General features: G+C 37.0%; 1 protein-coding gene across 1 annotated transcript; it reads left to right on the top strand.

Annotated features, from left to right (window-relative positions):
• Positions 1-677: 677 nt before the first annotated feature.
• WDR20 (WD repeat domain 20) lies at positions 678-14,592 on the top strand. Its single transcript, XM_010079094.1, has 3 exons — positions 678-689; positions 1,582-2,859; positions 14,193-14,592. Exons 1-3 carry the CDS (start codon positions 678-680, stop codon positions 14,244-14,246), a joined length of 1,344 nt encoding a protein of 447 aa, XP_010077396.1. The 3' UTR covers positions 14,247-14,592.

Here is a 14,592-nt window from a genome sequence, read left to right as displayed (position 1 = left end):
CATATTAGCGGTAGTTTTGTAATGAGAAGACTGTTGCCTATAGCAAGCCAGCTGGGCTGATGTTCCCTGTCTGTATTCTCTTGGTGTGTACCAGGTAACTTTCTGTCCGATATTTCTGATACCATCATTACTGAGACATGAATGATAGATATCAATGAACCCATTACAAACTGTTTAAAATATCACAACAGAAGCTAAGAATGAACTACCACATTTGAGGAGAAGTTCCCGGATTTACATCTCTCAGCTCTTGAGTACAAAAAGGCTAATTTAACCAATGAGAAATTACAGAAGAGAGGCTTCCCTGGTCTTACATTGAGGTTGACAGCAGCAAAAGTATATGCAAAAGTATAATCTAAAATGACCAGGTGCTGCTTTCCAGTGATGGTTACAGGCCCAGAATGGATAACAGTCAATGTATTATCCATTAATTTTGGGGTTTTTTTTGTCTGTGATAAACAGCATAGCAAGTTTTTTGGTGGGGGATTTTTTTTGCTGCTTCGTTTGTTAATGCTTTTGTAACTTGTTCTGGTATTTCCTTAGGCTCTTTGTATTTGCATTCTTCCCTTTTATATAGCTCAGCTCTTCTTTCAACCTGTAATCAATCTATGACAAATACAAATCTTGAATGTGCATGTAAAGAATTACTTGTCTCCAGGTTGCAGTTGAGTGATGCCATGGCCAACTTGGTAAGTTTTAGAAGTCTACTGGAACTACACTAGCAAACTCAGGGAGTCAAACTTTCTCTCAGTTCTTGCAGCACTGAAGACTTAGGATCAGGAATGTTTGTTTAATATGTGTGTTCGTTCTTTTGCAATGATGGACTCTATTAAAAATGTTTTTCTTTAAAGGAAATTTTTTAATCAGGTGGTAACTGAAGAGTGTTCACAGGTCCTTGGATACTGAATGAAAAGTAATTGGAGGGTGGGGATTCCATGGTAAAGAGTATGTGATGCCTTCTGTATTCACTGAATCACATGCATTTAACTACAAATTAACTACAAACTTTCCAGGACATGACAAGAGGGTTACTGTCTATGTAGCTTTTGCTCCCTGAATCTGTAAAAGCTGGTAAAGGCTCCTAAAGCCTTTTTTTTTTTTTTTTTGAGGATGGATTTTATTTGTGATTTCAGATAAAACCAGAGTCTAAATTTACTGCTGTAGATTTGTAACCTATTTGCTATGTAGTACATACAGATGAGTAGCTGCCTTTTTTCCCCTTTAGCTCATTCTGTGTTTTCTTGTTTCCTTTTCATGCTTTTCAACCTACACAGCAAAAAATAAACCTAAGAACACTACCTTTAGATTCATAACAACAGATTGGCTTGATTGAAATATTTTCTTTGTGGAATGTGACTGGACTGTAATAATAACCTTTGGTAGCACTCTGTCTAAAAATAATTTCCTCTTTACTGCCTGATAAGTTTTTGCACATACTGTAACATAGCTTCTTTCTAGAAAGTTGAGTTTGCTCTGTTTAAGTATTGTTCCCCATCCCCCTAGAAAGCTCAGATTTATAGTTAATCATTAAAAGTTTTAATTTTCAGATTTTCTGATGTGTATCTTCTTTGTTTTTCACAGAGACTAATAGACAAGTCCAGAGTAACCTGTGTAAAATGGGTGCCAGGTTCGGAAAGCCTTTTCCTAGTAGCTCATTCCAGTGGCAATATGTACTTGTATAACGTGGAGCACACTTGTGGTACCACAGCCCCGCACTACCAGCTACTTAAACAAGGAGAAAGTTTTGCAGTTCACACTTGCAAGAGTAAATCCACAAGAAACCCTCTGCTTAAATGGACAGTAGGTGAGGGTGCCCTGAATGAATTTGCCTTTTCCCCCGATGGGAAGTTCTTGGCGTGTGTGAGCCAGGATGGTTTTCTTCGTGTGTTTAACTTTGATTCGGTGGAATTGCATGGTACAATGAAAAGCTACTTTGGAGGACTGCTGTGTGTGTGTTGGAGTCCTGATGGGAAGTACATAGTGACAGGTGGAGAGGATGACTTGGTAACAGTTTGGTCTTTTGTGGACTGTCGAGTAATAGCGAGAGGCCACGGACATAAATCATGGGTCAGTGTTGTTGCATTTGATCCATATACCACTAGTGTAGAAGAGAGTGACCCGATGGAATTTAGCGGAAGTGATGAGGATTTCCAAGACCTTCATTTTGGCAGAGATCGAGCAAATAGTACGCAATCTAGGCTATCCAAAAGGAACTCTACAGACAGTCGTCCAGTAAGTGTTACGTATAGATTTGGTTCAGTAGGCCAGGACACACAGCTCTGTTTGTGGGATCTTACAGAAGATATCCTCTTCCCTCACCAACCTCTCTCAAGAGCAAGGACACATACAAATGTCATGAATGCCACAAGTCCACCTTCTGGAAGTGGTGGAACTAACCCAGGAAGTAATGGAAACAGTATCACGACACCTGGAAACTCTGTACCCCCTCCTCTTCCACGGTCAAACAGCCTTCCACACTCTGCAGTCTCAAATGCTGGCAGTAAAAGCAGTGTCATGGACGGTGCCATTGCTTCTGGCGTTAGTAAATTTGCAACCTTATCGCTACACGATCGGAAGGAAAGACACCATGAAAAAGATCACAAGAGAAATCATAGCATGGGACATATATCTAGCAAGAGCAGTGACAAACTGAACCTAGTTACTAAAACCAAAACGGACCCAGCTAAAACTTTGGGAACACCTCTCTGTCCCCGAATGGAAGATGTTCCCTTGTTAGAGCCTCTTATCTGTAAAAAGATAGCACATGAAAGACTGACTGTGTTAATTTTTCTTGAAGACTGTATAGTCACTGCTTGTCAGGAGGGATTTATTTGCACATGGGCAAGGCCTGGTAAAGTGGTAAGTTTTAATCCTTAATGCTGCATCAAAGAACTAGAACTCTGAATAGGTAGTTTTCTTGAAATATAAATGAATGTTGAATATAAAATTTCTTTATGCTTAATGTAAAAAAAAATCCTCAGAGCCATACTTTTGGATACTGCATGCCATATTTCTGAATGATTTGAAGTGTCTTGGATACAATTATTAAGTATAGTTGCCTTCCAGCAGAAGAAATAAATGCTCTGCATCTAAACTATTGATCAGTGTTCTTATACTTAAGCATAACCACAATATGGTGAAAGCTGTTTATGTAAAGATTTAAGTAAAACCTGTCAATCACTAAAATAACAGTAATCTTTCTAATGTTTTCTACAAAATACAGCACTCCCAATGAGAGTGGCTTATGAAAAGCTGCTGCTTTTAAGTCTAATGGGAATTGTGAGCCTCTGACAAAATTAAAACCAAAGTGTTTTGTTCCTCCATACTTTTCTGTGGTGGCCTGCCATTAGTGTAAAACCACTTCTTATTAAAACATCAGCCATTTTATGCACAGATTTGTGACCCCTTTACTGACTGTAGTTTATGCTGTTGAAATTGTGAATCAGTGTTATCAAGGAACTCTAATTTCTGATTTACGTATTTGTTAAATTGGGGAAAGTCATGCAGGCTTTCTCTAAGTAGTTTCAGTGTTACATTACTGACAGTTTTGTTAGGCAGTTTGATCATCGACAAGCTTGTGCTTTTTGATGGCACCTGTTCTATCAGTTGAACCTTCATTATATTACTAGTGTTAACTCTTGTTGTTAATGCACTTGAACACAGATACAACTTTATCTTTCTTCTGTCCCATGTATAGCAAGCTAAATTTTGGATGAAGCTAAATGTGGTGATTATTTTATTTAAAAGTACTTTGTGCTACAATAGCTTTGTTTGCCAGCAACATTTTAAAGGAATACAGCTACGAAAACATTACCAGAGATGATCTGTAAAAAACAACAATTATTTTTGTGAAAAATTATGAAAGGAGATGTAGGTTATCACTTGAAGAAAAAGAAATAATCTGGTAATGCCTGAATATTGCCGTGTTGGGCAATCTAAATGAAGATCTGATGTTCATTAGGTTTTAACCGTTTGGTTCATAAATCTGACTTTTCAAGTGGAGGTACTGTATATATTTATGTACCACATCTTCATTGCTATAAACTTTTAAGTAAAACTGGATAGCTTTTCTTAAAACTATTTGTATAATGTAAGTTTCTGTGAGATGTTAGCAAATTTGTCACAGTATAGGTATGCATAGAGAGCTATGTCCACTCTGCATCTTAATGCATATTTAAAGGTTGCATCTGAAACTAAAAATTCTAAACCCTTTTCTGGGGAGAAGGGAGGAGAGTGTTACCTTCAAGTATTTTTTTTTTCTTGCCTAAAAACTACAAATCCAGCATTAATTAAAAAGAAAAAAGGAACACTCCCCCCAAAAACACTAAACTATTTAAAATGTTTGTCCTTAACGGAAATACTAAATGAGTTATCAGTTCAGTGACTCAGTGCAATCCACATATCTTATGAATTAACTTTATACTCATACAGCAGTGCCTCAGATTTCTATTGTGACCTCTGTTTCCTTTTTGTTCTAAAACTCCTTTGTGTACTACTAAACACTACACTTTTAAATTTATTTTCAGTGGCTGAGGTGGGTTTTGCTAGACTGGGTATAACTTAAATACTTTTGTGTATTGACTTTGATTTGGGATATGACATTTCAAATATTTCAGAGATAAAGTATGCAGTACCAAAAATCAGGATTTATGTATTGGCCAATATGGAAAACTTTAATTACAGGTAAGTAATTTTCATGCTGAAGTTATCACTTTCAAAATTAATATATTGCACACTGATGTAAATGCCATATTGTTTAGGAAGTATTTACGTAGAAATTTTCAGATGAATTTGTTTTTCTGATTTCACTTTGCATTTCTAGTGAGCTCACTCTGCTGGTAAAAACTAAATTTTGGTGGCATGTTTACAGGGCTTTGATAGGAAAATATTTGTGCCAGAAGGACGTTATGAGCATCCTTTTTGTTTATAGGAAAGCACTTAATAATTTTATTTAATGAAAATTGTCAAAGTATAAAACACTCATGGTAATGTCTTTCTTACTGGGTTATATGCCATTCATTTCTGTTTCGCCAGCTGTTTTATCCTAGGCTATCCCATTACTCTGGGGTTTAAAGCTGCTATTTCTAGTCTTCCTTTTGAAGTATGGGTCCCCAAGTGATCTTAAAACTCTGTCACTTTTTTGTCTGCCAGCTCTTGAGTGAAAGCCTCTGAATCTTGCTGTTTCTTCCATCATTGCCTCAAACAGCCTTCATTAAATTCATGCCACTGCCAGCCTAAAGAAAGAATTTGATGGAGAACTGAAGCAGGCTTGTAGTGTCTAACATAATTTCCATTGAGCCAGTGCTACCTTTCCCTCTCTTTTAATAGCTATCAAAAGATGTGCTGGATAATTGGACAGTGTATGGCAAGTTCTCTTCATTTTTCTGGTTGGGCTGCCTGCTGCCCTTAGTGGGGAAAAAAATCCAGAAATGTCTCTTCAGACATGATTCTTATGATAGTTGATAGGCTGTACAGTGCTTACAGTGTCTTGACAGTTTATTTATAAACTTTCCAAATTACTACTTCAGTGTATACATAGTCATACCTTGAGCTTCCTCACTGGATATACAGTTCTTGCATTGCACTTCCAGAACTGTTGTACTAGCTCCCAATCAGAGTGAGGTCAAGTGAATGGCAACATTCCCTAAGAAACAAGATGAATGAGGCTCAGGATTTATTAGTTTCCATGTTTCATTTTTTACTCTCACTTTTTGTTAGCTTGTTCCTGAGGAAGAGGGTTCAGGTTGGTGAGAAAAATAGGTTGCCTTAACAAGAGTATGAATTTTTTTCTGAATATGGTGACAGTAAGCTGTCTCTTCTCCCCCCCCGTCTTTCCCAGCCCTGAAGGGAAAAACTAAATGGGGCTACAGACCTGTTGTATTAATCTGAAAATGTAGAAAAAGAATTTTAAAGGAACTAAGGTATACTTCACGTGTTATCTTTATAGCTACTTCAAACTGAATTACAGGACCTGCAGAAGCAATTAAAAGAAAAAAACAAAACAAAATAAAACACCAAACCCCAAACAAAACCCCCAGAAAACCAAAGTGATACCTGGATATTCAAAACAAGTTTTCTTTGAACTTAGTGGTCAGAGAAACTATGATTTGTGTGTTTGACTTGAGAATTATCTATTCACCATCTTGTACAGTGACTCCATTTTATCTAAGTAAAATTTGCTGATTAGTTTTTTCCTTTGTGAGAAAGCTCAAGGTAAGATTGGCCAGAAGTATGAACAGGTGAAATGGCAGTGTATAACCTAGCAAGATAAACATGCTACCATTTTGTAAAACAAATGCACATGGAATTTATTTATTTGACTTATTGTACAGGAAAACTTAGACTTAAATTATAACATCCTTGAATTTTCTAGTTAACTACAATTGTAGTACAGTATCATGTTTTAGTATGACTTCTGTTTTAGTGAAAGTACTTAAGCATTCATGTATTATATTTGAGTGAGATGAGCAGCTATACATACTAATTCTTCCTCAATGGAAAGGAGCATTTCATCATTACAATTGAAGTTCAATTGCTGGTATTTAAGTACTATCAAATAGATTTCTTTCAATGTGATACGGTATCTGTATAAACTTCAGGGATGATTATAGTAAAACTGAAACACATCTATATGACTTCAGGTTACCATGCTGAAATTTGAAGCTTTCCGTAATGTGCGTAATAGCAAAGTTGCACATAGCATACCCGCATTATCAGGGTGAATTTAAACCTAGTACACTGGTGTGGTATTTATAGCAAGGTATGTGTGTTTGCGCATGTGCGTGTGTGAGAAGGCGTGACTAGTGGCTCCAGTAAAGCCAGGAAAGATCATAACCCTGTAAAGGCTTTATGATGAGGCTGCTTGGATTAGGAAATAACATGACTTTTACTAAACACTTTTTAGAAAACACATGTTCTGAATTATCACCTCTTAAAATTTGATTATGTACTTGGAATGACTGTATATGTCTGCCCCTTTAACAGCATAAAGCTACTAAATTAATATTTAAAATGCTGGCCTGCTTATGTTACAATAATAAAATTTGTGTCAGTTAATTTACTGTCAATTTACATGTAAAGATTAAACAATATTTTTTCTGCATTTTATGAATTCTGTATACTGGAGTTTGTTAAAGATTGACATGTTAGGTGATACTGTACAAAATTGTATTGACTACCTTTAGTGAAAATCAAAAGTAAAATTCATATGTATTTCCTTTTTACACTTCCATCTAATTTCTTGACAACTTGAATAAATTTCATAGAGCCTTTCTAACATGAACTATTGTTAATTTAACTGTTGCAATAATTAAGCTTTAAGAAGTATTGTTGGTATATTTATAATTTTAAGAAGATCATGTTTGTTTCATACTGCTTATTTTTAGCTGTTCTATTGTCACTGTTACAGCTGAAGAACTTTACTAAATACTTGACATTACGAAATAACTTGCTGGGGTTGTCCTCTGTATACTGATGTTAAATAAAAATGTGTGATTGAACTGTAAATGTAGATAACTTTCAATAGTCCTTTCCACATTTGAGTTTTAATTTATCTTGCAGTCCTTTGGTGGTCTTATGCTATCATACTGTGCTGAACAAATGGCCACACTGAAAGCTGTTAACTTGCCATATTTTAAAGTAAGAAGTTGATCGCATCCTATAACCTGCTCTGAGTGAATGTTTCACTTCATCTCAAGATGATGCATACATTTTTAATGTTTAAATCTTGCTGATAAGGCCATGTCTCATGATACTTATTTTCTTTTAGGACTAGGGTAATACGAAATAGAATACTTATCAAAGCACTTATCAAACTTGTTTAAACTCAGATTCAGTAAAACACAGACACAGAAGTATCTAGATTCTCTCTGCTTCTCTCTGCCTACCAGTCAGATAGCAGCTGGGGTGGAGCATTGTCATTCCTTCTAGGACTCTACAGGAGCTCTTTCCTCTGTGGACTCTGGTGCAGGGTATGTTCTTTATTCCAGCTTTAGATCTTAACATTTACCTAATGAATGCTGAATTTACAGCCCTGAGGATATGGCTTGCTCAGATGATTCAGGTGTTTTCTGTCTAGAGAAGCTGTGGCTAGTCTAGAACTAAACTTGTCTGAACTAGAACTAAACTAGTCTAAAACTTTGGCTGCAAAATTTCTTAGAACCAATTTAGATGGAAAGACAACATCTTAAGTCTTCACCTGACTGGACTAGGGTTTGTGTCACTCTCGCAGCAGTGGTTCTGTGTTAACTGATATAGGAGCCAAACGAATGATATTTACTCGAGTGTTTCAAAGGCACTTTTTGACAAATTTCAGTGGAAAAGTAGGTTACTTTGGGCCCAGTCTAACTGAGGTAGGACTCTTTGTGTCTTAGGCAAAAATATTCTTTAGTCTAAAGCTGAAGAAGTACTCTTTCTTATGTGAACTTGAGAACCTTCTGGTACTTCAGAAGGTATTGATTGACCACTATGGTGGTCCATATATATATATATATGAAACATAGGTGTATATTTAAGAACAGGTGGCAATGGAGGAACAAAATTAAATCTGTCCTGAAAGCTTGTAGGAACAGCCGGTTATATCAAATGATGCAAGAACTAGTTGGTCAAACCAGTTTCTCAACAGTTGTGTGAGCATGAAACAAATCTAACTTCCACAGTTCTGTGGTCATAGAAGATACTTTGGCAAAAGAGGTCTTGGAACATGAAAGTGTCATCTCGCTTGTCTTTATTTGATAATGTTGCACAAACGTCTCAAGGAAATAACTTGTATGATCACATTCTTTTCTGATTTCTGAAACTGAATTTTAGGTAGGTGCTGATCAACCTTTTCAAATTCATTTGGCTCGTTTCTTCTCCTGCAAGATCACACTTACTTTACAAATAACCAGAATGGGGTTGCCTTAAGTCATATGCTTTCCCTTGAGGTTTTCCCTGGTTTATCTCCATTTCATTATTTTCTAATCTGAAAATTTTAAATCTTACAGAGTTTTGTAGTTTGAGGAAGCTAGAGGAACAACTGTTCCTAAGCATATGAGCCCTGACTACCTAAATGAAGCTTAAGGTCCTATTGCTTGAGCCAGATCAAGTTTCTGCTGGCAAAAGCCATTTTTGCTTTTCCCAGTGCACAAGTAGGTGCATCTTAGTTATTTTTTTTTTCTCTTGGACATGCATATCTTCCATTTGCCAGTCACATACTAGTCTTAAAGTGATCATGCCTAATACCACTAGATAAATTTTTAGTTAGTCTTAGTCCGCTGGTTTTCCAGCAGCATTAACTTTTCTTTTTGTTGACAATGAGTAAAATGGTGATACACCTCTCTTGGGAGGAAAAACTCCATTATGTACACAGAAGAGAAGTTGCAAGTGAAACCTCCTGGATGCTGCAACATGCTTTTACAGGATCTGCTGTTAAATGGCTTAGGCATTTATACTTTTCTATAGCACTACTAGAACAAAGGAAAAAGAAAAAAGCAAATGGAAGACAAATAATGTATTTAAAACTGTTTAGTTAACCTATAGACTGTGTAAAGTTAGGTATGAGCTTTGCTGTAACCCACTAAATTCCATACAAAATATTTCTCTGTAGTATGTTATGTGAATGTTCAGCATGTGCTTCCTTGAACATTCTTCATTAATTAATTTTATGACTCAATTAGAGATTAATATCTGATTTAGTGAGTATATGCAGTTCAGAGACTTTTGCTGACAAATGCTGATTCATTTGGATAAGAAACTGTTACAGAATTTGTAAAAAATGTGAAAAATCGCATTCTGCTTTGGTGTATTATTGGTCAAATACTGTATTGGACCATGGGCTCTTTTGTCAAGTAAAGGTTTTGGTCCAGATTACTTTTTCAGATTACGCCAGGAATATCATAGTTCTGGACCAGACTAAACTACCCATGTGGTTTTTCAGATTAAAAAATTCCTAATGTTTCATGCACTGGCAGTAGCAGAAATGGTTTAACAGATTAATGCCACTTTTGTATGGGCATTCATTAATTCAGCCTCTTTTTAATTGGTTTAATTGTATTAGTGAAGTGTACGAAATATGAGACCTTTTGAAGTATATATGCCCGAAAAGGTGGGGTTTTTACATTGGTTGGTTGTTACATTGGACACTGAGATTTTTATTTCTACCTTTCAATTTCAAAACAGAAAGTAGGAAAGACGTGCAGAGTTCTGACATCCAGTGAGTTGCTGAGAGTCAGCTGAGCTTTTTTACGGAAGGAGCACACCCTTGTCCAGGGCAAAGACTGAGTGTGTGCCAGGAGTGTTGTGAAGTAGCACATAGACATCAGCTTCACATGGACCTGCTCATATGTCCGAACTTGCAGTTTATTATCTAGATCAGTGAAACTACATACGATTGTATCTTTGGCTTGAATTAATCCCATTCTAATTTACATGAAGAAAATATTAACTCGGTTACTGATGGCTTTTTTCTGCTTAGTATTATCTTCCTGAGTTTTTTTAAATACAGCAATTATGTGCTGATCTTTTGTAGAATTAATTTGTGCTGTGAAACCTTGTATTTCATATCTTTGGAAAAAAAAAAAGGAAACTTTTGGCTGGAGCATGTATGGAATTATTTAAAAAATAACCACCACCACTGCTGCCCACCCATCCACCCCTGTCTTATAAATTGCAAGGAGGGTTAGTCTTAACACTGCTGCAGGTCTTTCTGAATAGACCACAGCTATGAGTGCCATGACCCTTGGGTGGAAATGACGGTACTGATCCTCTGTGTTAGGCTTTTCATTCCTACCCATGCAAACCTATTTTTACCAAATATGCGAAGTCCTGTGTGTTCTGGGAAGTCGGAGAATGCATAGATAAACGTGGAGTAGCCCTAGGAACTGCTGCTGAAACAGCTTGTGTTCAATACTCTCACACTGCTGATTGGTATAACAAAAACAACCCTGCCCTCTGCAAAAGAAGCATATTTCAGCCGTAGAGTATTCCATCGGGATGGCAGATGATGTAGCGCCTACTTGGAGGACCCTCTCTGAGGCTGTGGTGAAGATTGTTTTATCAAGTTCCTGACGTGGGTCTCCCAAGTGTTCCATTTCCTACCTGCTGCTAGACCCACATGCTGACAAAATACTACTACTAATAAAAAACTACATTTATCTTCAAAACCTTTTTGAACAGTCTCTTAATCTGTTTCTGCTGCTTGCTCGGTATGATCTGTTTGTTCTTAAACTAAGCTGCTGCACTGTACTGTACAGCAGATGTTCAGTTGTCGCATCCCATTTCTTGTGTGTTTTCTGTCAGGGCTGTGAAACCGCAGCTTTGCACTAGTAAATTGCTGCAGCTTTTGTTCCATCTTTTACCACCTGGTGGACTAGACTGGGTGGTTTAATCACAAAAAGCACTGTGGTCTAATTTCTTTATTCTTTCTTTAAAGGCAGGAGCTTTCTATATTTTTTTATAACTTTATCCATCATATTATTTCCATAGAATGCAATTACAAATATTCTAGTCTCACACCCTTTGTATTAGAGGTGCGACTCTTCTAGGGTAACTTCTGTATCAAAACTGTAACTTTTTTGAGCCCTCAACTGCTTTTCTTGTGTGGCTTTCTAAAGCTTCCTATGTTACACCCAACATAACTTCTTAGATGGCCTTGCTTATAAGGCTCTGATGTAATGGCAAAATTCTGTAGAATCTTTTTTGTTACTCAAGGACCACCAAGAACACTTTGGTAAAACTTCTATGCCTAAAAAAAAAAAAAAAAAGTCTTGCTTTTCCTGTATGAAAATCTAAGGTCTACAACAGCTTCTGAAATTAAGTACTTGGAAGAACTCACTAAATTTCTGATCTCTGTAACAGAAGTGGAGTTCTGGAAATGCCATCGTAGCGCAGTCAAATTTTAAGGCAGTACTTGGGAAGTTTTTAAAATGTCTGTCTGCTGTAGCACAAGGATATGGATCTTGAGATTCTTTCCACTTTCGTGTTCCTCTGGTTTGTCTGCTCAGAGTTGCAGAATTAATTTTGAGGAACTATTGAAATATAAGGAGTTCCTAGTGTTCATTTACTCAGAGCCACCTGCACTGCACTTCTGCTATCTAAAGCAGGGAGCATTCACGGTCTCGGAGGTGAAACCAGTTCTGAGTGACTCCTTGTTCCTTGTCTTGGAACTTGAATTCCAGAGTGTGTGGTAGTTCACAGAGAACAAGGGACCACGCTGAATTTCGGTATGTGCTGCCTGTTTCTAGAGGAGGTGTAGGAAAATGACTGCCTTCATTTTGTTGCCCAACAATTGGTTGCATTACAGTGTAAATCTGATATTAGGATAGTGCTTATTTCTCTTCGTCTGCGTAGCATGGTTATGAGCCTGTTGAGAAAGACTTCATATTATGCTATCCCTGGTACTTTCTATGTGCTTATAAAGCACATATTTGCATATGAGCAGTTTGGATCACTGATTTAAGTGATTTAACTGATGTTCTGATTTAAGGGTGAAAATAATACCTTTGGACGTCTTTTTCCAGGGTACTTGAAAGTTGCTTAGTGGATGTAATCTTCTGGCATGAAAGGCCTTCCAGTTGCTGCTGGATTTAATACACTTCTAAAGAATGCTTCGGTAATGAACTGTAGAGTTCTGATTCATCTTCATCACTTTCAAACAAAACTTTATTGGTAAAATCTTTCAGAAGTGCTTCAGTAGCTTGTTTCCTCTAAAATTCTGCCTTTTTTCACCATCTCTTCCTTAACTAATAACTAGGAAACTTTGTGTTCTCTTTTTGTGAAATATACAGTATCTTTGCACATCCCGAATGTCAAACAAGTTTAAAGAACAGCCCACTTCAGTCTGCCTCAACAGTGTTTGAACCGGATATCCACTACATAAACAAGTGAAAATAGTGTTCCAGTTCCTGCAGGTGTGATCTGTGAAGGACACCAAATTAAGCGCCACATACTTCATTACATATAAATGTATGTAAATGTGTGCACGCGTACAGACACACATAAATCCTACAAATGTATCCAGATTCATAATGTGTCTGAACTGGCAGATTAGATGTTTTCTAAAAGGAAGGGCTATGGTTTTAGTAGAAACTTGATGACTTGAGTCCAGCCAAGTCCAGCCCACCTTCCACCTCTTTTGTCTATAGTCGGGGTTTTCTTCCATCAGTCACGACCTTTCAGTTCTCAGATTCAAGCAAGAAAGAGCTCCTGTAGATTCTGAAGATGTGACCCCATTCTACATTGTGTGCTAATTGCTGCCTGAGCTTGTCTAGTTTGATGGATCTGAGTCACAGGATCTTAATTTTGAGGTAAGAACCTAAGCTGGTAGCTGCTTAGAGGAACCGCTAAAAGTGCATTTCTCGTGCCTATGTAGTAAGGAGTTGCACAGTGACAGTCATTGGTGTGCTTCCAGCCTAGCTGCCACTGTGCTCCCGAGCCTGCTGGCACTTGGTACAGCTAAATAAAGGCTGACACATGGTTACTTTTATGTGGATGATAAAAAGGGGTTGCTATACGTAAATCTGAAATCTGTCAATTCATATCTGTAAGGTATAGTTGCCTTAATCCAGAACAGCAGCCTCTGTCTAGCCATGCAGTCGCAGGATGATGGCTGAAATGAAGTCAGTCTCATTTTATTGAATGGTGATATAGTTAAACGAGCTAGCAAAAAAGTTTTCCTGAATGAAAGCGTAAATTGTAATGGGAAATCTTTACTGAACTCTTACTCAGTGTTTCATTCTCTTTTAAAATTACCAAAATACATATTTGGTTAGATAATCTATTTTTCTATTCAAAGCTTGTAACATTCAATAGCGTAGAAGAGTGTTTCCCTGTATCAGGTTAGGTGTCAAGCTTGTTAATATTGGAATAGGTTGGTTTGTTGCTGCCCTAATAAAATGCTGATCACTTTTTTGGTGTATGATTTTTAAAGCTTCACAGTTCACAATGACTCAGAATGCAAGGTAGATTAAATCAAATGCTGGGACCAGACTCATGGTGTGTCATAATGCACACACTTTCTTACTGAAAGCTCTTGGTGTGCTGCTTGACTGATGCGATAGTGGCTTAGATTGCTTTGTAGGAAAGAAGGTGCTGATGTCTAAAGTAAGCAAGTGGTGGTAGAAATAAATTGTACTAATTTTAGCTTCAGGCTAAGAACTTTATAAAATTAATGTCAGGTTCTCTTGCTGGATTAATGTAAACTGCTTTGTTTGCAGGGTTTATTGTCATCCCAAAACCAGGCCAATTCTCCAAGTGGAACTGTAGTATAGCCATCACACTACTGCTAGCAAATCTCTGAACACAGGACGAGAAGTAATGACAGTGGAACCAGGAGCATCTTCAGGCAAAGAGCATCACAAATTATAACGTGGCAGAGTGTAAACATGGAATTATGTGAATCACATAGTAATTTGCAAAGGAGTAATGTAATGAGTTCTTATTACAGCTAATACTGCTAGGCTGCTCCCCCAAGGAAAAGTTTTCAATTAAAAAAAAAAAAAAAAGCTTCCTTTGGTGCTGCAGGAAAAAATAGTAACATTTTTTGGTTTTCTTTATACTTTTCAAGTCCAGTGTAATTTAATCTCTCTATATAAATATATAAATAAAATATATATA

The sequence above is a fragment of the Pterocles gutturalis genome, unplaced genomic scaffold (assembly GCF_000699245.1).
Source record: "Pterocles gutturalis isolate BGI_N339 unplaced genomic scaffold, ASM69924v1 scaffold34973, whole genome shotgun sequence".
Classification (NCBI taxonomy): domain Eukaryota; kingdom Metazoa; phylum Chordata; class Aves; order Pterocliformes; family Pteroclidae; genus Pterocles; species Pterocles gutturalis.
This window is presented reverse-complemented; position numbering and strand designations above follow the sequence as displayed.

Excerpts from the sequence above, each read along its gene's own strand:
- WDR20 (XM_010079094.1), top strand. Across the intron at positions 2,860-14,192 it reads GGGCAAGGCCTGGTAAAGTG|GGTTTATTGTCATCCCAAAA; the intron begins GTAAGTTTTAAT and ends CTTTGTTTGCAG.